This window comes from Schistocerca americana, chromosome 2, assembly GCF_021461395.2.
Source record: "Schistocerca americana isolate TAMUIC-IGC-003095 chromosome 2, iqSchAmer2.1, whole genome shotgun sequence".
Lineage (NCBI taxonomy): Eukaryota > Metazoa > Arthropoda > Insecta > Orthoptera > Acrididae > Schistocerca > Schistocerca americana.
Genome location: NC_060120.1, coordinates 702926518 through 702949985, shown reverse-complemented (window position 1 = coordinate 702949985; position 23468 = coordinate 702926518). Strand labels below are relative to the sequence as shown.

The window sequence follows — 23468 nt, the reverse complement described above, 5'->3', positions numbered from 1 at the left end:
CATTACAACACAGACACACACGTAAGTTAAAGAATAGGAAACCAGTTTATATGCATAACAACAACAAACAATAACAAAAAAATTAAACATTTACGAGGGACCATATAACGCCATAAATGGACATGAAGTAGCAAGTATTACAGATTGGGAACTCATCTGACCTACTGTCAGCTTTTTGTGATTTGGCAGAAAACATTCAATTATTCTATGATAACCTGCCCTTGTCATTGGTTCCTTAATTAAATACGTAAAATATCAAAAATATTTAACATGTAAAAACTGTAATATAATACTTATCGTTTGGATACAGTAATATAACTGTTTTCATACCCATGACAAGAGATGGAGGCTTAAAGGTACATTTAAATTTACTTTCCTTGATTTTTGCTGTGGCTTACTAAGCGCTCCATCCGGCAATTTATGTCATTGCCAACAGTAAACAATCACAGAAATAGAAGACATTTCATTAGACTTCGAGTGAGATACAGTGGAACCACAGACTGTACAGATTAGTTTTGTTTCAAAGTATATTAAAGCTTATAGTGCATTGCTCATAAAACATTTTCATTACTATAACGTTATTCATTTATAACTACCTTTGAGTTTTGTTAATGATTGATTCGTTAATATGACATCTGCGTGTGAAGAAATCTTGAAATGCGTTAAGTGTTTGTCCCTTTTTGTCAGTAGTATCGAAAGGCTTCAGTAAAATTATCGTTACTGCCAGAGATCAGATATTATGCGTTAGGATGTTACCAACGACGTATCACTACCAGTAGGTCTTGTACGTGATGGCAAAATTCCGCGTGTCAGCTCTCGTGAAGTTTTAAATTCTCAGTAAGGTAACCAATAAATTCTCCATTTGTGTAAAAACATTTGATAAGATATATGGATGAAAACCATGAAGTGATTTTCTGACGGAGCCACAAGTTGTGTGTAAGTAGTGAACAATCTACTGCACATGTGTACCTGCAGAGATGAAAAGAGATGGGAATCCTTTGCATGAGCTTTGGATCCCTAGGGAGGATGGTTCAGCTTCTCCATGCAGAAATAGCGCTATGATTTACTTTTCCGATGGGTAACTAGTTTTTTAACTTCCTTGATGCAACCGAAGAATCACTTGATTATGAGGCTGTTCACCGATATGCACTTTCTGTTCGTCATTAAACTGTGGCGTCAGTGATCATATGCTAACTATCTGTAATTATATCTTCGCACACTTCGAAATCTTGATGTTCTAATGGAACAAAGTTTTGGACACGTTTGCTGAGTATGTTGAAAGTTATTGAGAACGGGTATGCACAAAGGAGTCATATTTTTATTGATGGCAGAACAAAGTTTGTGAGAGCTACCAGAGCCTTCCATCCGTACTTACAATTGAAAAAGAATAACGACTTGCGCGTAGACTTGTGAACATCGAGCAACCTGAAGGTCAAGTGACTACCCGACATTGCAGTAGCAGATATCAACGGCCGCTTATCGTCCCACACTGATGCCCTGGACTGAGCAGCACTCAGCTGTCTCGGGCACCGTGAGGGAGTCATTGTAGAATTTAGTGCGTTCTGTAGGATTTTTCATGAAACGGTATACAGTATTCTCTAATATACTACTGCACAGCTTTTATGAGCATTGTTACGGTGGCCACAGGTTCTTTGCGTCTCTAGAGTTGAGATTGTCATTTGCGTTCTCGTGATATTCAGAAAACGTAGGCTACGTTCTTTGCATGTCGTAAGCACATGGAACCATGATAGATGACGCCATACCAGTTACTTTCCGTCAGATCACGTTGTTTCATGCTGTCATCAGCTGAAGTGTCGTGCTTTAAAAACACTGGAAATAAGTGTTTCTGTATCTCTGTCCGTAATTCGCTCACGATTTGTGCAAAAGATGAAGAGAGAAAAGTCTTATTCTGATAACTGGAATTAAATCATTGTATTTGTATCCATTCCTTACATCTGTTTCGTAGACACAGTGATACGAATAGATGTGCTCGACCGAAAATAATGTAATGGAAAACAGAAATACGCGCTGAATACCGCACACCATAAAAATGTAAGAATCAAAGCACGTTAGTACTTCAGTGTGTCGCGACTAAATACACGCTACACCGAATTGCGGTTGTACATCGGTCTGCATTGATGTGAATTTCCTGTCCTTGTTTAGGCATATGCCGAACTCTTTTCACGTCCCTGTCCCATAAACCAAATAGACAAGCACGTAATATACGAATGCTGAGAGGATACCTTTTCTCGTCAGGCGGCACACCCGACTTTACTTCCTCTTGAAAACTGATGGATTTGATAACAAGAATAACATTTTCAAGTCATATTTTTCTTACTCGATCAAGACCACCGCCGGGATGGCTCCAATGAAAGTAAACGGCCGATTTCCTTCTCCTTCAGCAACGCCGATAGTCACCGAACGTCAAGGGGACGTTGAAACTCAAATCATCCATCCGTCCCTCGATGACAGTTTTATCGTTCTCTCTTGTGTCCCTCGTAACGTATGTATAGCCAGTCTCCGAGTAAAAATATGGTGCTAAGGATGTGTTCCTCTGTATGTTCATCCTCACAAGGCTCGGATATAATACGCCACACTTCTAACAACAATTCATTCTTCTCTTATGCCAACTTTCTATGTATTTCAGTCTTCATTTAGGTAACGGCTTGATATGTTATTACTGCTGTAGTTAGACGCGCTGTTAATATTTTCAGTATGTTAAATGACGATTTTGACTTTTTTCACAAAAATGCAACTGAAAAATGAGACGCCTAATATGATGAAATCAAAAATCTCTTGATCACTGGACTTGTATTGTGTAGCATTTACTGCATATCACTCATAGAACACTCCTATCGCTGCCCATGTGCAGATTATTATGTTCTGATCTGAAATATCTCTTAAGAGTCATATATCGACATCACGCAGTTCAATGTTATTCTCTCACTTTAAATTATAACCAATTGAAAATTGGTATAGAAAGGTGATAATAATAGTACTCACTCGTATTTAGCAAAGTTAGTCCACATAGCTGTCATCTGAGCCCGGACAATACCCCCGTCCGAATCTGGATCAAGAGTCGATGTTGCGAAAAGATAATGTATGTCGTCAGCATGGGCTGCCCCTAGACATACATAAAGTTATATCAGCAAAGTTCTGCTAATGTTATTTGATCAATAAAATGTAACCGTTAATCCGTAGATTCTGAACAATAATAACCGAGATACAGGAATCATGTTTTTTGTTTATGCAGCTATATTACTTTTGGCCGTAGATCTAACAGGAGATCATAGCGTAAAAATACGTTAAATGTAGGGATTTTTTGTTTTGGTTTCGGTCGGTGAATGGCTCATCACCCGAAAGTGTTTTCCACTCTCCAAGGAAATGTGCATTATCGGCTTAAGACAATGTCACGCTTTTGCGTTTAAATTTACATAGATTTAAAAGCATGCCCCGAAAATAATTCATCTCAGAAAAAGATGAGAGAATTAACTTGATATTCTTTCCATTATGTTTGACAAGTAGCCAGATATAAATGAGATCACATAATGTTCTCCAAGGACTGTATTTAGTCACAAACTTACTGGAACTTCCTGCATAAAATTAATTTTTTAAGTAAAATTTAAATTATTCCTCCCATTTGTTTTGCATATGCTGTACTTGCACAGTGGAAAAACTGTGCATTAAAATGATACATGACATAAGGTAAAACCAATATTGTGAAAAAAAAGCAATGAAGACAGTATTCCGTGCCGTAATATTACTGTTTGTGAATTTTATAAAGAATAAGTTTAAACTGAGAACCATTTGCATCGAGACACTTTCGTACACTCTGTAGCACTGGTTAAATCACTTATGTCAAATATCCAAAGTCATCACTTCACACCTGCAGAAGTCCCCATCTCATGTCCACCACATACATTACATGACCACAGCGGAAGATCACCTACTGGTAAGGCGATCGTGATGGACACCGGTAAATAGGAACGCCTCTTCCGACATTTTTTGGAAATAAAAAAAAAAATGAATGCATGTTTTGCTAGTGAAGAATCATGGGCACATTTTCTAACAACAACGGTAAAGTAGATATCAGAAAGAGTGTGCACTTTTTCCCATTAAAAGCAACATCAACTGAAAACGGACCGATCACGTGCTGTCCGATTATGCGATACCGTACGGTCATACTCCACTGTCTTTGGCTGAACTTCTGACGAAGCCAGTGTGAGTTTCATGATGAGAACTAGTGCATTCTTCTCAGATATACTTCCCTGTGATTTGTGAATGCATCCTCACCAGTAAACAATACAATGTGGAATCGTGGGTCCACCTTGAGCCAAACCACTTTTGTTTATTTTCTTCCCCAACCTAGTTTTGGTGAAATACAGCCGCTAGCAGTAGGTTTATTTATTATAAAACATGCGAAAAGTACGAGAAACGTCTATACATGTGTAGTCTTTCGTTACAGTTACTGTACTGAGTGAACAGTTTTGTAATACATTTTTACTTTAGAGTCCTTCAATGATTTCTATGTATGTTCCCGTTTCTTCGTTATGCACCGTATTATCTGTAAGGCATGAGCGGTCGTTTTTAACAAACAAGAAAATGTGAGCTTGCAAACTTCCGTGTTATTACCATTGGAATTTGCTGTAGTGTTGCATATATCTCATACAATTTTGGTAGTTGTTAGGCTGTAACCTACTCATGTGATGTACTCTTTTTAGTTGGTCGGCTTTTTGTTGCTCTAAAAACAGACAGAAACATAACTTTTGGTCTTGGCTGTAATGCGAAACATTACTCCATCTCGCTGTTGACAAACGTCGCGAGATGTATCGTACATTGCGAGAACGTTTTGAGGCTGAAGCAGGAGCTCTGTCGACATTTGTTTCTTACTTACGCCTTTCTGTGTGAAGGGACATGCGTTTGTGTGCACAGATGGTGTAATGTTTTGAACTACGGCTCAGGCAGTGAGTTATGGTTTTCTGTGTTTTAGAGAACCAAAAAGACGACCAACTAACGTGGGTACATGGCATGGTTACATTACAACTTAACAGCCAACAACATTATATTCACAACACTACGGCTAATTCCAATAGTAATAACACTGACGCTTGTAAGACCACATATCGGTATTTGTTAACAACGGCCGCTCGTGCCATTAAGATAACATGCTGTAAAACCGGCAACAAACATAGAAATCATTCCAGGACTTTAATGTTGAAACGTATTATAAACCTGTTCACACAATACTGTACCTGGAATCAAACAGTACAAATTTAATAATAGGTAATGTCTTGTAACGGTGCTAGTTTCCTGTGTGTGTTAGAGTAAAGAAACCCACTGATGACGGCGGTATATGGCTGAAACTAGTTTGGAGAATTAAACCAAAACTGTCTGTCACCAGTGGGGATCCACAGTCCCATTTGTTTTACGCAGACTCCAACTAACAGAAGAGTCACGATGATAGTAAATAATACACTCTCAACAAAATTATAATCTTGGTCTTGCTGGAAGGCCCGTTGACACTACTGGAAACTATACAGGCCTCGATGTGGAGAAAATTGGAAAAGAGCAAAAGAAACTGGTACGCCTGCCTAATATCATGTAAAGTCCCAGCGAGAACGCAGATGTGTCGCAACACGACGTGTCATGGACTCGACTTAAGTCTGAAGTGGTGCTGTGGGGAATTGACACCGTGAATCATGCAGGGCTTCCATAAACACATAAGAGCACGAGAAGGTGGATATCTCTTCTGAACAGCACGATGCAAGGCATCCCAGATACGCTCAATAATGTTCATGTCTGAAGAGTTTGGTGGACAGCAGAAGTGTTTAAACTCGGAAGAGTGTTTCTGGAGCCATTCTACAGCAATCCTAGACGAGTGGGGTGTAGCATTGTCCTGCTGTAATTGGCCAAATCCGTCGGAATGCAAAATGAACATGAATGGATGCAGGTGATCAGACAGGATGCTTATGTACGGGTCATCCGCCAGTCGTATATAGACGTATCAGGGGTCCCATATCACTCCCAACTGCACACGCCCCACACCATGACAGAGCATCCAACAGATTGAATAGTCCCCTGCTGACATGCATGATCTATGGACTCATGAGGTTGCCTCCATACTCGTACACGTCCACCCGCTGGATACAATTTTAAACGAGACTCGTCCTACCAGGCAACATGTTTCCAGTCATCAACAGTCCAGTATCGGTGTTGAGGGCCCAGGCGAGGCGTAAAGCTTTGTGTCGTGCAGACATCAATGGTAAATGAGTAGGCCTTCGGTTCCGGAAGCCCTTATCGATAATGTTTCGTTGAATGGTTCGCGCGTTGGCACTTGTTCATGGCCTAGCATTGAAAACTACAGCACTTTTCGGAAGGATTGCACTTCTGTCACATCGAACGATTCTCTTCACTCACAGGTTTCTTTCGAGAGCAGTGTCAACTACGCAAAGGTAGGGCGTATTTCCGAGTGGTGTGCATTCAATGGCCGCAGCCGGAGCACAAGATCCTTACGTTCAATATATTTTCACCTCTTCAATTAGCAAGAAAATTATATCACCGAGTTTGTCGCAACGAAAAATGCTGTCTGTTCATAATTAACCCAGTGCCTCCTGGTTTACAAGCGCAATAAAATGGACGTAGCACTATTTTCACCACAAATGGAACTTTCAAAACCTAGATTTTAGCAACAGCAGACTGATACAGTACTTTACCTTAGGAAACACATCTCATCTTGCGTTTTCTATTAGAGCTAAGCATATTAACGGACCATACTGTAAGCTAAACAGCTGAACATATCTCGTTATGCCCATGTAGCTAATCAAAAATGACTTAATGACGCAATGTGACATGTTGCGGCCTTAATTCATCATAATTGGTGCACTGGTGTAAACAACCTTCAACTTCAGATTCATTCACGCCTTTTCTTTTCTTTTCTTTTCTTTTCTTTTCTTTTATTTTCTTTTCTTTTCTTTTTTATTGTGGTTGTCAAAGTGTTATAGTACATTACACAGCTATTAAGATGGCAGTTATAGTGACACTTCATTACGTATGTGTTTTAGTGGTATTATTTTGCTTACCCATTCCACCAGGGAATGAACTGAGAGGACCGTTGAACGAGAACTCGTAGTAGAACACAGGCTCTTAGGAATATCGAGCCGTGCTCCTGATGACGGCATCAACTCCTTCCACGAAAAAGAGGTGGGAATCGAACTGTAACAAGGAACAAAGATGTCTCGTAAGAGGAGAAGTAATAAGAACAACGCAGATAACATAAAACTTACATTGTGGTCACTAACTGTTATTACAAGGCCATCATGGGACTAAAATAGAATCGAATATCTAAATTCTGCCATCGAAACTTGAAGCATTACAGGGCAGCTCTCAGGCGAACACTTTAGAAAGAAATCAGTTCGTAATCTTTCTCTTTCCAGCACAACGGAAGTAGCGGTCACCAGGTCAGATTTAAAACAATACGTTAGAACTTTGATGCTATTATGTTAACTATCCGTTGTTGATTTTTGTCGTTTTAGCAGCACTTTCTTCGTACATCAGCAGAGTGCGAGGTATTCCTCATGCTTCCCACAATTTAATTCAGTGACCGTAAAGACATTTCTGTATCCAGAAGAAATTCATTAATTTCTCTGAGTTGCATTTGATATCCTACCTTATATGTTTTCTTTTACTCACTGATCTACTGACTCTCGAGCGATCGTAGCATGACTGCACAATTGCGGTAGCTGCTAGGCAGTGACTTACCAGAGCTGTAGTGTAGTTTTCTTTCATAGTGATCTCGCTGCCGTTATAGTAAAACTGTTTCACAGAAAGCGCCCCATCCAAGCGTTCTTTCCTCGTGGGCAGTCTTAGATCACAACCCACAATCTCGTCAAAGTTCTCTTCCAAGTTTCTCACTCGTGAATCTGAAGATAGCGCCCCGTGACCTGTATTCAAAAATATTACGGTAAAGTAGGCACGCACCTGATTACAGTAAAGTATTACACTTAGGAGATTCAACTAGAGCACAGTCTCTGCTCTCAATACTTTTTACTTGTCTAGTAGACCGTAATGGAATGGGATTCAGATATCTGTGGTTACTTGTGAGGTTAGCCTACATCTTCAACATACATTGTCCAGTAACATTAACGAGACCACGTATCAAAAGCTTGCATAACCACATTTTGCTGTGTGGACGGTTGCGCGACATGAAGCAAGAGCGTCAGTGGCGTTCAGGAAGGTGCCGACAGGGATCCGACTCCAGCGCCGTGGCCACCTGTGCTAAGTTTCTCATTTGAGGATTCATGGCGCTAAAAGCCCGATCGAGATGGGCCCACAGATTCTGAATTCGCCACGCGGGATTAGCCGAGCAATCAAAGGCGCTACAGTCATGGACTGAGCGGCTGATCCCGGCGGAGGTTCGAGTCCTCCTTCGGGTATGGATGTATGTGTTTATCCTTAGGATAGTTTAGGTTAAGTAGTGTGTAAGCTTAGGGACTGATGACATTAGCAGTTCCATAAGATTTCAAACACGTTTGAACAGATTCTGAATTCGGTTGGTGATACGGTAACTTTGTCCTGGTGCTTTTCAAGCCATGTACGTACACTGTGAATTGTGTGGCACGTTGCATATTCCTCCTGCAAGAAGCCAGCATGCGTAGGAAAAACAAACTGCATGTAGAGAAGGAAAAGGTCCCCAAGAATAGAGGCGTACTTGTGTTGATCCATTGGCCTTCCAGAATGATGAAATCACCAGTTAATGCCACGAAAATTTGCCGCAGACAATAACGCTCTTGAAAATCCTGGCAGGTTAAAACTGTGTGGGGGACTCAGACTCGAACTCGGGACCTTTGCCTTTCGCGGGCAAGTGCTCTACCATCTGAGCTACCCAAGCACGACTCACGCCCCGTCCTCACAGCTTTACTTCTGCCAGTACCTCGCCTCCTACCTTCCGAGTTCGAGTCTCGGTCCCAGGAAGTTTCATATTAGCGTACACTCCGCTGCAGAGTGAAAATCTCATTCTAATAACGCTCCTGCCTCCTACCTGGATCCTTTCGACGATTGTTGCAGGGTGTCTGTTTTCAGACGTTACGCCGTACACACCAACGGCCATCTGTCCGATGGAGCATAATGTGTGATTCATCTCAAAAGGGCACCTATCGCCACGTCTAGTTGTGTTACTGGGGTGTTAATTCCAGCCTTCGTCGGCGATGGACAGCTGTCAGTACGAGTGTTGAACCAGGCTCCTGCTGCAGAGGCCTGTAGACAGCAACGTTCGCTGAATGGTCGTTGAGGATACTCTGTTGGTAGCCTCTTGGTTCATGTGGGCAATCATCTGATCAATAGTTGTACGTCTATTCGCCACTACATATCTCGGCATACGTTGTACATTCCTGTCATCTATGATATATGGTGCACCATAGTTGCCTCCGCGCCAGGTCTGGATAGCGTCATTTTGCCTTGTATGGTATATTTTAACCACGGCGACTCACGAACAGTTTACAAAGTTAGCCATTTCCAAAATGATTCTATCCTTGGCCCGAAAGCCAATGTTCATGCCCTTGAAAACTCCAAATAAATCGCTCCGCTTCCGCATTTCAACAGCGACTGCACTTTTCCATCAAGTTTCGGGTGTGCAGCCGCGAAAATTCTCCTTCTTCTTCTAATATTTCGTCTGTATATCGTTCAGCCATCTTCAGAGTGAGCCGCAAGACTGCCACTCCAGTGCTCGCAGCCTCCCTTTATACACATGTACCGCGCACCTGGGCATGCGGCCACAGATGCAAATGCGCCAGAGACGTTTGTCAGCGGCAGAGACGTGCACAATGCGCGAATTACATCTGTGACTCCGCAGTCGATCTACGTTGGCATGTCCATATATCATTGTGAGCTGCACTGTGACGACGTCTTTGTGAGTTTATTACACCTGCGGAGTCATAGGTGTAACTCGCGCATTGTGCACGTCTCTGCTGCCGAGAAACGTCTCTGGCGCATTTGCATCTGTGGCCGCATGAGCAGTTGCGCGGCACGTTAAGTATAAAGGGACGAAGCGAACACTGGAGCGGCACTCTTGCGGCTCACTCTGAAGATGGCTGAACGTTATAAATCCGAAATATTAGAAGAAGGAGAATTCTTGCGGCTGCACACCCGAAACTAGATGGAATAGTCTTTTCGCCGCCAAAACTTTAAGTTCATAACGACTGCATCGTTATCCCCCCCGCCCCCTCCCACGCATTACGTACCCTTCGCTGCTCGATCTGCCAGCTGCCGTCTGTGAGTGGCTATTGCACAGTGACGTCGAACATGGGGGTGGTTATGTTAACGTGACTGGACCGTGTATAAAGTTGGAAAAAATTCCTTTAGCATCATACATGGCTGTTAGATATGCCAACAGTTACTTGTAGTGATTAGACATATCATCCATCACTCTGCTTCCTCGTGAACCATCGTTCATACACACTATATTGACATAAGCCTATTTTATACATACTAAGTGTTAACGTTGTCTTTCAGAAAATTAATTATGAACAAATTCATCGAAATATTATATCTGTTTCTGAGTCCCCAGGAAGAGGTTATGAATTAACTACATCCTTCAAATAATATTTTAGATGGTGATTATGTGTTTGCCAAGAAACACTGGAGATGTATTGTTCTCTTACTCATGACTTGTGCGAGCTGTCCCAGGTCAGTGACACCAGACATATAAGGGACATACGTGAAGCGTCCTTCGGCGACTAGAGTCCACGGTTCTTCGGTAAGAAATGCAGACTCGTGCTCAGGTTCTGCACTGGGTACCCAGACGCAAGTGAACAAACTCTTACTGGCCTGTCACAATAAAATAGAAAGTCTTTTACTCAGTTACATGCTGATTAATTACAAATATTGCTAGTACAGAGAGATGTGATACATATTTTAGTAGCTTAATATACAACAAAACCAAACGTTTACTATTTGGCAGTATCTGCTCGCAGTTACGTAATATTCCATTACCCCCAACGTAGCGCTATTTTGTGACAATCTTCATCATTTCTCGGTGGTAACCTCACCAAATAATTATTTGCTCTGAAGTTTTAGTGAGTTAATATGTGTAGGAAATTTAAATGTTTTCCGACCCCTCGACCAATATGACTACAATATGTACTCTTACGAAAGGTCCTCATCTTCTTGAACTTTATTAAGCCTCTTTTATGAAATATGTGTATGAGTTTTAAGTGTACACCACATTTACAATGATACAGTTTATCTTTAGTTCACAGAATGTATGGGAAGGTGCTCACAACTCCATTGTATTATAAGATCAGGACTAAGTGATATATACGAACACTTATTGAATTACGTGATTAACTGTCTCAAAAAGTTTGGTTTAGCGTTCTTCAGTTGGCTTCTCCAATATTTACTGCTTTTGTCACGCGCAGGCCTTGCAACACATAGTCCAATCTATCCACGCTCAGTGCAACTTATCTGTCTCAACTAAGGTTATGGAATAGTGAATCGGGTGTCCAGATCATTGATGTAGTTACAGCTGTTCGAAAAACTTGATCTCCGGCAAATTCGCACAGAAAAAAATCCAAGGGCATAACGTCAGCGAGTTAGAGAGTCTACGTATTAGGATCACACCTGCCGACCGGGAGTTTTAGAAGGAAACGCCTCGTCCAGGGTATCTCCCACAGTGTTGGCACCATATGCTAGAGCACTACTTTTGTAAGAAAGCAACATTCGTTGACGGTCAGAAAACTGTGGTACGTCATAATTTTACAGCAAATCAACATAACTGATAAAAAAGGAGAATAGTCTAACATAACGAAAAAATCATCAAACGGTGCTACTCATTCATTTCAGGCTTGCAGTATGGAATCGGCTACGTCCCTGAGGCAAGCAGTATGTTTGGTAACCATACTGTATACGGACGATCTGGACTCGTTGCAAAACTGTAAAATCCTCGGACAACTAAGATGTCACCACACTTTTTTTTAATAACACAATACTTTTTTCGATTTTTAGAATGCAAATTTATATCTTAATTAGGTTTCGGGCTCAGTGCCCTTTTGATTTATGTTTTTGGTTAGGAAAGTACTGTGATCAAAGAAACTGGTCAGAAAAGTCTTGAGGTCGTCAGCCTGTCACGTGAGAAACGCATGTTTGCTACAGTCAACTTTTGCGTGGTGTTCAAATGATCATTGTGACAGACAGGTGCAGATATCATGTTAATGGGACGTCGTCGTGCGTGTCTGAAGATGGCGACGCTCACACAGAGACAAAAGAGAAATGGGTAGATAGATAGATAGATGGATAGACAGAGAGAGGGAGAGAGAGAGAGACAGAGAGAGAGAGGCTACCTTCTGTAGAATGTGGCCACGGTCGGGAATGTGTGCGCAGGATATACAAAATTAAACGGGTCTAAAATTTATTTCGAGTGTGCAAGAAGGGCACGAGCATCACGAGTGAATAATAGGCAAAGTATTGCGCTCATTTTAATTTTCGACGAATTATCTAACGTGATTACAAGTACGGTACATTGTTAGTAGCTCTGTACATTAGCAGTTGGTGCCGAGAATCGGGTATTCGTAACTCTAAAATCAATAGAATTCTGGGCCCCTTATTCAGTATAGTTATCTTCCCAAGAATATCACGTCCAGAATTTACACTGACTTCGCCATCATGAGAATGACGCACTCAGCTAAGGTTCTCTGCCATGATACACGTAAAGCAAAGCACACTAGTTACACGCTCCTGAAACCGTGCCTTCGGATGTGGACGGCATATCAAGACAAGCTTTCAACACGAAAACAATAGGATTCCGCATTCAAGAACAGACATCCCTTATCGCAGACTGTATTACTAATATTTCATCGTCAGACTTCAACAAAATAAAACTACTGCACAACAATGGGCTAAATTAAAGTATGTGCCTATAGAAACTAATTTAGAACAATGGAAAATCCAGGACGAATTCATATTATTATTACAAAATAAAATTATTGTTATTGTGACAAACTATGACAACAAGTTAAAAACTGCAGACTTAATGTTTAGTAGTAGCAGGGTTAAATTACTCTTTGCTTTTGGTGTTGGGTTAAAACTAACAATTTTATGTCAGTACCAATTGGATTACTTTCTATGCCAACTTCTTAACCAGTAACTGGTGCTGAAATATAAAATGATGCTTTGTTTGGAGAGTCGTTATTCTCACTCAGACACTCACCAATTTCCACAAACGAACTACATTCGTTGCGGCGATGGCTAAGATTTGTAGTACCAAAAAGTCACCATAATATGCACAAAAATATGTAGTTATGACCGCAAATTTACAAAAATATGCACAATGACTTAAAAATTATGACCTAACAGTATGGAAGTGATGCAAAATATCTGCTAAAAGTAAATCATTGTCACTCTTTGATAATGAATTGTTCAGTTAAGAATAAAATGGTCATGAGAAGGAAACTAAACCTTGGAATTTGATGTTGTAGAACGCTTTTATTAACATTAACATAATCAATGTGCGATGTTTTTTTATATACTTAATTTTACTTCATTTTATGACCTCTGAGTTGCAAAATACAATCAGTAACTTGCACAAATTTTCAAAGAAGAATTACTTCCTGTTATCAACCAACAAAGCCATGTACTCCGAACAACTGATTTCTCCTTCACCTGAAATAAGAGGATCGTATTAAAAATGAGCAATATCGTTTGAATCCAACTCGAAGCGATTAAGAGAGAACTTTTCACTCAGCGACAATCATTGGCCTGGAACATAGAATACGGTACACTTCGCTTTATTCTAAAAGCTTCTTCATTTTCTTTGACACACTTTTTCTCATATTACCACAAATTTTCTAATTTATTCAACAATTTTTATACTTATTGTGACCACTTCACTAGGTGATTGCTTCTGATTGCCCCAAAGCAATTATGGTAGTAGGAATAAAATCTAAATTTTGATTAATTCTCGAGCTAGCTGAATCGAAGGGACTTCACTGCTGTCGACTGACTCAATTCTGCTTTTCACAACGTTGAAGTTCTGGCAGTAATAGTTACAGACATATATACAACAGTCCACTCAAGATAGATGGTGGTAAGGAAAGGTCTGAAGCTAACAATTTAAGTGTTGCAACCCGTGAAGAGGCTTTCGAAAATACCTTTTGACGTACCAACTAAGTTTGTCAATAAATCTTCCCATAGATTCTGTGATTTGTCATATTCTTTTATCTTCAGCTTGTGTGATTTGTTGCATTGTTTTTTTCGTAGCTTCGACTGGCGTAGTCCTTCCTTATGTAGAAGAATGAAATAGAGATTTGTCTGTGAATCTTTCTAAGAATTCTTGTTATGTTCGATGGTCGAATTTGCTTCTGGAGTGTCAGTACAAAGAAAACCTGTACAAAGTTTGCCGCACAATAGTGAATAAGATTGACGTAATTCCCCTAGGAATATTTATTGCAGTGTTTTTCCGGTTTTAATTTGTACTTCACTTGAGACACTTACTTTTGTAATTTTACTTGAGTACTTTGCTTCCTTTTCGGTATTTTTTTTCTGAACTGTTGTGCAGTTACTTGAACTTCAAAAGGATTGAATAACACAACGATACACTTGGCTGCAGTCCGGAGTCCAGAATGGCTAAAGCACGAAGTAACAATAGGCTATACAAACCAATTATTGCGCAAGAATGAAGGCCGGATTATGGATTCACGCGAAATGGTTGAGGAAGGTAGAAATTTGCCATTTTCCAGAATAGAAAATGCGATGTGCAGTTTTCAGAAATGTAACAGAAAAGAAAGAAATTGATTGGGAAAAGTTCTTTAGTTCTTGAAAGATTGAAAATAAAACGAATACGACCATTTACTTACTAAAATTTGCTCTATGAGACAGAAACTCCCATACATGAGATTATTACTTAACAATTTACAGCAATTTCTTTACTTTTTTCCATAACAAGCATATGTATGTATTTAAAGAACATTTCAGTCTAACTGAAAAATGTATGCCATGTCGAAAAAGTTCTAACCCTAATCACCAGATTTCCAAACTCACAAGTTTTGTAAGCTGTTTGGATACGACTATTAACGTTCCATGGGAAGGCCATGCACTATGCGCTGTACACTGGTGTGGTGAACGCTGGAAAGTTACGTCTGTGTCAGCTTCTCTTGTCTTTGGCCCTGCAAATGACGTTTTCCATTTTTGCTGCCTGCCTGCAGGAAATTACAGCACCAATGGTATATCGACGGTCTTGATGGTGAATTCTACCCAATCCCCATTGGAAGTTCTTTTGAACTCTTGTATTCGATTAAGCCTTTTGTCAGAACACTAAGCGAACATGGTGCTTCTACTTTACGTAATTAGCGGAGTAAATTTTTTTATTTTTCATTAGCGATAGCCTGCTATTTTCTGGAAGAGACATGTTTCTACTCTTCGCAGTGTTGGCCTACTCTCACCAGAGGTGACACTTGTTTAAGCTCCAAAAATTAACCCAAGGCAGTTGAATATAAATGCACGTAAACATTTCTTATCTATTAGAAAGATATCTTAGTGCACACTTCCTGGATCTTATTTGAGTGAAATAAGATATATGATTTCGAAAGCCCTGTGTTCCCTTTAATGTACACGAACCATTCGATGTATGAGATTCAGTAAAATCGTCGTGGTGGCGCGTCTTTGTCTTAGGAAAGCAGGTTTTGATGGTTATTCATATAACTACATATATGTTACTCACCGTGTATTCCAGTTCACGAATACAGTCTAAACGTACAAAGGAAAGTGCGTTACTTCTTACCCTTGCCACAAATATCAATATAGTTGAATAAAAACTTAATTAAATTATGTTTGATTGTTATCCTTTGCAATAATTACACACTAAATACTACACAGGATTTTCAGCAATATCTATAAAGCTATAAATAATACACTGAATGAAAATAATTATTGCTAAGTAACAAACATCAGGAATTTCTCTGAAAGGAGCTCAGCAATGACACATGGCTGCAAAACGAGTTGTCTGAAGTTGCTGTACACTTGGACAAGAATATCGTAATTTGAGAGAACTTGAAATTCATTTTAGTAGTCCATTATCAGTAACAAATAAATTGCTTAGCCAGCATTACTGACTACACAAACTACTTTTTCAATTATAAAGTTCATAACGATTTGCGTTGCGTTACAGATGAATTACCTCAATCTTTACAAGCAGTTCCAGTGCTGCGACCAAATCTCAAGGAAAAAGAGTCATACATACCTCATTGGATACAGCAATTGTTTCATCACTCAGTAGCGAACCAAAATCTACAGTTGTCAGAAAATCTACAAGATCATTGGAACTTTTCCCTGTATATCCCAAAGTCTTTGCATAGCGTATTGCCCTGTCTGTGGCGTTTTTGGAAAAGGCCCAAGGGTTTAAGTCTGATCCACTCATTGCTATAGCGTTCTTGAACAGACGTGATAAGTAAGAAACTTACAGTTAGTGATAGTTATGGTGCTCACTATTTTGAGAGAAGATATCTTTCTATCACTAATATTATGTAAAATATATATTCAGGCTTACACTCTCCAGGTTATCGACAACAGTACTGAAGATCATTATCAAATGTGTGATGCCTTAATTTATTAAACAAATCCAGCTCTCAATTTATTTTTGTCCAGTCCTAATCTGTTACAGCCAATAAAGTCTTCCTAAGTGTGCTAAAATACATGTTCCACTAACACCTAATAGTATGACTTCATATGATTGGGAAAAATATATTTTGCTATCGCCCACTAATTTGACGAAGCCACTATGATAGAAGCTACTATGATAAAGGAAAATCACTTCTTTCATTTGCAGTACATAAGTGGATGAACAGTTCTACTTTTGAAGGCTGACATGGCCCATACTGCACTTAAACTGGACAAAAGAGCCGTGGAGAACCGTAGTATTCTCAGCTGTAAGCCGACTTTTCATGATGAGTGACAAACCGAAGCTCATCAGGTGTGAACCCAATGAAAGGATGGATCCTGATCGCCTTGTGCGAACTGTGAAACATGCTCAATCGGTAATGGTATGGAAGCAACGACATATCAAGGTGCAGGAAGGTTGTACTTCGTTCAGGGAACAATGCAAAGTGATGCTCACTGATGTTCACTGATGTTTATAGGACATGATGTTTACCCATGTGCCCAGTTGATTTTCCATCAGGACCTGGTTACATGCCACACATCAAGAAAGCTTACTGCTGTTACACATCGTCCAAATCTATTGTTTCAAATTCGTTGTGTCATGACTGAATTGGGCACCAGAGAATGTACGTGGCCGGTAAATTTGCCAACCGATGTCTTTGTGGCAACTAGTTGTGAAAAGGGTCCGGAAGAAACAACCAATAACAAAACAGAAACTGTTGGAGGTGAATGGGAATGTGTGACACCATCGAATTGACGTCAGGAGCATTAGAAAATCGGTCGACTCTATGCCTGACAGAGTGTAGGCTATTGTAAGGGCCAAGGGGGTGCAACAAAATGCTAAGATCATTTAAAGTATAACTAATTAATAATGCATTTGTGATGTACAATATTTTGCAGTATGAGCAAATGAAATAGTACCATAGAGCATGGCCCGAAATTAATTAATCTCATAAAAATGTAGAATTAACTTGGTTTTCCTTCCATTTCGTTTGACAAATAGCCAGCTATCTACGAGAGCACATAATGCTCGCCAAGGACTGCATTTAGTCACAAACATACTATCTCTATATTTACCTCCTTTAGAACATTGTAGGGATATTCAGTACTGGTTATTCGTTGTATAAATGCTATCCCTTATATAGTGGTTAGGCCACAAGCTCTTAAAGTTCAGACTATCTTCTGTTCCCATGTTTATGACGTAAAGCTCTACTTCTGAGTTGATGATCGTATCAAAGATTCATACTCCTCTTTAGTCACCTCTAGATATGGTACCTTCTCTAACTCAGTCCCATCTAACGAGACATGACCCCTTGTTATAACAAATGATAAAGGTCAGATACCTCTGGTAGATGTAATTGGATAAAAAGTGGACATGACCCCTATTACAACTCACCGATCCAATCAATCTTGTAGTCGCCATGAAATGATTGTCATTATTTCCAAGCCATGGCTCCTTTTCTTATTCTTTCTGTTAAGAACGCTTTCAAAATAGAGTATTGAAACATTTTGTTTAAATACCTTTGCTCGAAGAGGACAGGACGTGGTAATGAACAGACGCTCCTCCAGCACTCTGGCCGAAGATAGTGACTTTGTCTGGGTCACCACCAAACGCCGCTATGTTCCTCTGCACCCAGCGAAGGGCCTCTGTCTGGTCCTTAAGGCCCATGTTCCCAGGAACCACTCCATCACCGGTGCTTAAGAAACCTACAAGATATTTCTTACAGTTAACAACAAACTTAGAATAACACTAACTGGCTACAAGTTTTTATCGAACAAAACTATACCTTGCATTAGTACGTACACAATTCTGTTTATAGCGTTATCATTTTAATAAGGTTATGCTATAAATACAATATCCTAATGTCCTGTCCGTGTGACAGCATACAGTATCTTACTCACTATACTGACAACATTCCCAAGAAGAATCCAGAGATCCTGCAGTGTAATGGTATTCCTCACACCAGTATCTAATGTTAAACAGAAACAGCTGAGGCTGATGTTGTTCTGATTGTACCAAATTCAAATATCGAAGTTGTGACATGTTTTCTGTGTTTTGACCTTAACGTTTCATATGAATTAAGTAAACATGGACTTATTTTTGGCGGGACAAAACGTGAGGTACTAAATGGTTGCTAAAAATTTTTATTTCTATACGTTTAATCACCAAGGACCTAATAGAAATAAACTAACAGCTTTAAAGAAGCTTGGAGAATAAATATGTAACGTCTCTCCAGTGGACTTTCACATCAGGTAACCAGCTGAACTTTCGGCAAGAAATGAGCTAGGACTTACCCAGAATTATGACCATGCTGCACTAACCCATTATCTTTCTGTAAGCACCGACCTGTCTTCAGACGTTTACAGACACTTGACATAATTCACAGGCATACAGTAAGTTTATACTTTTTCATACTTTTCAAGCACAATTGCCATCTTTGTCTGACTATTGTAACCGTGCTTTCTGTGTCTACTCTTTCGTTACCTTTCAAAGGAGTTCCTTTTGAGCAGATTCCCCTGTACGGTGTAAGGATGATCTCATTCTTGATTATTATGGACGGTGATATCCTGTTACCTTTAACTAGACTAGCTGGGCATTCCAAAATGGTAATGGAAAATTCGTTGCTGAAGCAGTCAGAACTTAAGTGTCGAGTGAACATACACTGATACACAAATATTAGAACACCCAGAAAAGGTGACCAAAGTGCGTCTACACGAATAGAGTTTTCAGAACAGCGTGCCAGCGTTATGTGCTGGACTATTGCAGAGGTATGGCATACATCAAACAATTTTCGACGCTCAGCTAGTACAGAGTTCTCAGATGAAACGTACATGAAAGTACAGTGGATCTGGATATGCTGTCATCGAGAGCTCTCTACCCTCCTCTCCCGACTGTACTGGTGACATATTGTGTCATTGCGTCAGCTTCCGTTTTCCAGCAGCCACGAGTTCCTCGGTCGCTAACAAGCACATGACAATGATCACTTTGGCGTCGAATGACGAAACGTAAATTTTTCGCACTAGTTGCTCTTTCATCTGTCTTACCGTGATGGGCGCACAAGATGAATGACGCCGTTGTAGTGACAGCAGGTTGGCGCTGTGTATTACTAACTAGCACAGCGGTAAAGCGAAAGGCATGATGGTTTTCTGATGCCGCTGAATGGTGCACGTGACCCAAGTAGTATGTATTAAGTTAATACCGTCAGACATTGGTTCTTCGAGGGATTTTTATAGCTCTAGGTACTGCGTTCTCATGATAAATTTCCGTGTCCAATTTTATAAGCAGGATAACACCCAATTTCGACGAGTGTGCAAGCCTTCATTCAGGAACTGTAGATAACAGTGTATTCCTCGCCGACATGCTCGCGTTGCATGTGTTCTGTGTTGTCGGTCATGGTTCTCACACAGTTGTAGGTGGTGTTCTGGTACACCGATGAAATACTCTTCAGGTGTTATACTGTTGCTCCTGTAGCATATGCTCCCAGAAAAATTGTATGCAGGTGGGTGATAGGCACCTATGATTCTGTCAGTGACACAAAGCACTTGGAATTTTCTGTGTGTGTGGAACGTTAGATACAGTTGAAGGGCAAATAAATTACTTGCCAGTTGTATATAAATTGAATTCTGTAGCTACTACTGTATGTGTTATCCACTGGTTGTGAGAATGAGAAATAAGAACTCTAGCTTCAGAGGTCAAATGCAACATTACATTTTGTCAAGCTCCTCTTAAAGGACATAATGATATCTTTGTATGGCAGAATTGTTGTAATGGGCACTTTTAAGAGGGTAGAAATAAGAATTATTGGAATGCCAAACAAAATGCGGTTATGGTCAGGACGCTACGTGGGGGACCGATCCGCTCGTATCCCGCCCACCATGAGTCGGCTTGGTCACGTACTCGCTCCACGTCTGACGTCTGGACTCTGGACATGCGAGCAGGACCGGTCTTACGAGGCTGATGCATCGCTTCGGCTCGCCTAGACTCGCTGCACTGCACAAATCCACTGCCTCTCTCTCTCTTGCTTCTTTTCTTTTTCACTCCCTCTGCATTTCTTTTTTAATTTAATTTATTTATTTTAAGTTTATGTGATGTTTTCAAGAACGCTTATATTCCACAGCTAAATTGATACAACATATGGAAAATTATTTGATATTTCAGTACAAACCTGGAAAAAAATAAGACTCCAAATAGAAGTTTTATTCTGCGTGCCATTAATAGTGAACTACGGACGTATTCAATAAATACTTTCGCTCAAGTATAGGAGAGGACGGTCCTTATAAAGAATACATACGAAAAAAATTGTATATTTACAGCTGTAACTTTATGTTTGTTCGCAGGAGAAGAATCTTCATACTTACTGTTGCTCACCAATAGATCAGTAACTCGTTCTGGGTTTAACTGTCTGTGGCGCTTTTTTAATAACATTTCAGCATTACTAAAGCACCGTTCGCTAGATGCGCTTGTTGCTAGGATACATAAAATACGTCTTGTGACAGGTGCCTTGCCTGGTAGATCCTTTTCACTTCTGCTCCACCATTTTGACACCCCATCATCGCCGAGGTGCATTAATATACAGACATCTATTTCATCTGCTGCGGTTGGACTCGTTTTCTTCCAGTCATTGAAAGATCTCTCTTTCTGGCTGGCGGTGACACTGCAAGTGATGAAAGCTCTATTTAATGAACAAAAGAGAGTGACAGAGAGAGATTGAGAGAGATAGTGCGAGAGACAGACAGAGAGAGAGGGGGGGGGGGGGGGGAAGTAATACAAAACTGATGTTGAAATCATGAAAGCCTGCCTGAATAAATGTCTGTTTTACATCGATGACATATTACATGAATTATAATACATCTGTTTCGCTGTAAGACACTATGCACTAACTATACAAAAACGATTACATTAATATCTGCATCTTGTACTTGAACAGCTTGCACTCATTTGTCGCTCACTGCCAGGAATTTGCTGTTTTTCATTCATATCAAACATACTGAGATCCCGGAAAGACAGATGAACGTAGCAATTTTACGTTTGGAAGTAAGTACAACCATCAGACGAAGAAAAATTAGAGCTCGATTTTTAATTCTTGTACTTCATGATATGAAGCACATATCTGCCAATATACATAACTTACTCTAGTTAATTACAAGTCTGTCCTCCCCTCGCGTCATAACGGTACAGTATCTATAGCTACAGTAATTAAAATGACCTCACAATCATTCTCTTTGACAATGCACGTTTGTTGATGTTTATGAAACCAAAAAATAGCTAACGAGGTTGTAGGTTCTCTTTTCCTTCTAATTCATCTGTGCTCTTTCTAAATAATTTCTGTTAAATCTGCAGTTCTTCCTCCAAGTTCAAAGTCATATCCCTGTAAGCTGTAAGAGTAATACATTTCCTTCAGTAAGGCAGCAACTTCAGTATACTGAGCAAGCAATCCAGCTTAGTGTACGAGCTGTTACAGCTGGGTTAGAAGACGATTTAAAAGATGAGCAGAGGCCACTTTCTTTCATATAATGAACAATGCATCATACAGTATTTGTTGTTAACCGATGTTCGCAGAATGGTTTAACAAGAAACTATCTTCATCGAAAGTGTCGCTAAGTGCTGTTATAGAAGGAGCAGCACAAGGAATCCGTCTGTGATTTTCTAGGCTTTCGATTTATTGGCACCATGGTTGGAAACAAAACAAAATTATGCAACATTTCCGCCGAAATGTTCCAATTAGTCGTCCTCTCTTCAATATCCTTCATAATACACACATCAAAAAAAGTTTTGCATCACCCCGGTTCCCAGAACTCCTGAAGACTGACGTTGATTGTGGATACTCTATAACAGACACAGCCCCTTTGGTTGTTCAGAGGTATCACTAAACCCGCCCAAAGATGTAAACAACTATGCACGAGCAGCGCATATTAGACGGAGGATGTCCGTCAGCCGATCACTTCCAAACATTCCACCAGGAACTAGGTACACGGCTCGTTCTGTCTGTAGTTCAACCATACCTAGACAGTCAATACCGCGGTTCTATCGCGTCCGCATTGTTACTTTGCGCCAGGAAGGGCACTCAACAAGGTAAATGTCGAGGCGCCACAGAGTGAACCAAATCTATGTTGTTCGGACATGGAGGAGATACAGAGAGACAACTGTCGATGACATGCCTCGCTCAGGCCTTCCAAGGGCTACTACTGCAGTGGATGACCACTACGTACGGATTATGGCTCGGAGGAACAGCAACGCCAACATGTTGAATAATGCCTTTCGGCCAGCCACAGGACGACGTGTTACGACTCAAACTGTGCGTAAGAGGCTGCATGATGTGCAACTTCACTCCCCTCGTCCATGGCGAGGTCCATCTTTGCAACCACGACACCATGTAGCGCGGTACAGATGGGGCCACCAACATGCCACATGGACCGCTCAGGATTGGCATAACGTTCTCTTCACCGACAAGTGTCACTTGCGCCTTCAACAAGACAGTCGGTGGAGACGTGTTTGAAGGCCACCAGATCAGACTGAACGCCTTAGACACACTGTCCAGCGAGTGCAGCAATGTGGAGGTTCCCTGCTGTTTTCGGGTGGCGCTATGTGGGACAGACGTACGCCGCTGGTGGTCATGGAAGGCGTCGTAACGGCTGTACTGTACGTGAATCCCATCCTCCGACCGATAGTGCAACCATATCGGCAGAATATTGGCGAGGCATTCCTCTTAATGGACGACAATTCGCACCCAGTGCAACCATATCGGCAGAATATTGGCGAGGCATTCCTCTTAATGGACGACAATTCGCACCCCCATCGTGCACGTCTTGTGAATGACTTCTTTCAG

The 23468-nt window shown here is 40.6% G+C and overlaps 1 protein-coding gene across 1 annotated transcript in view; it reads right to left on the bottom strand.

The window, feature by feature from the left end:
- Window positions 1–18154: 18154 nt before the first annotated feature.
- Window positions 18155–23468, bottom strand: part of LOC124594357 (esterase FE4-like) — a 61354-nt gene continuing 56040 nt past the window's right edge. The window contains exon 5 of the mRNA XM_047132725.1: window positions 18155–18348. Coding sequence (XP_046988681.1) covers window positions 18155–18348 — 194 coding nt within the window. The remainder of the gene's footprint in view (window positions 18349–23468) is intronic.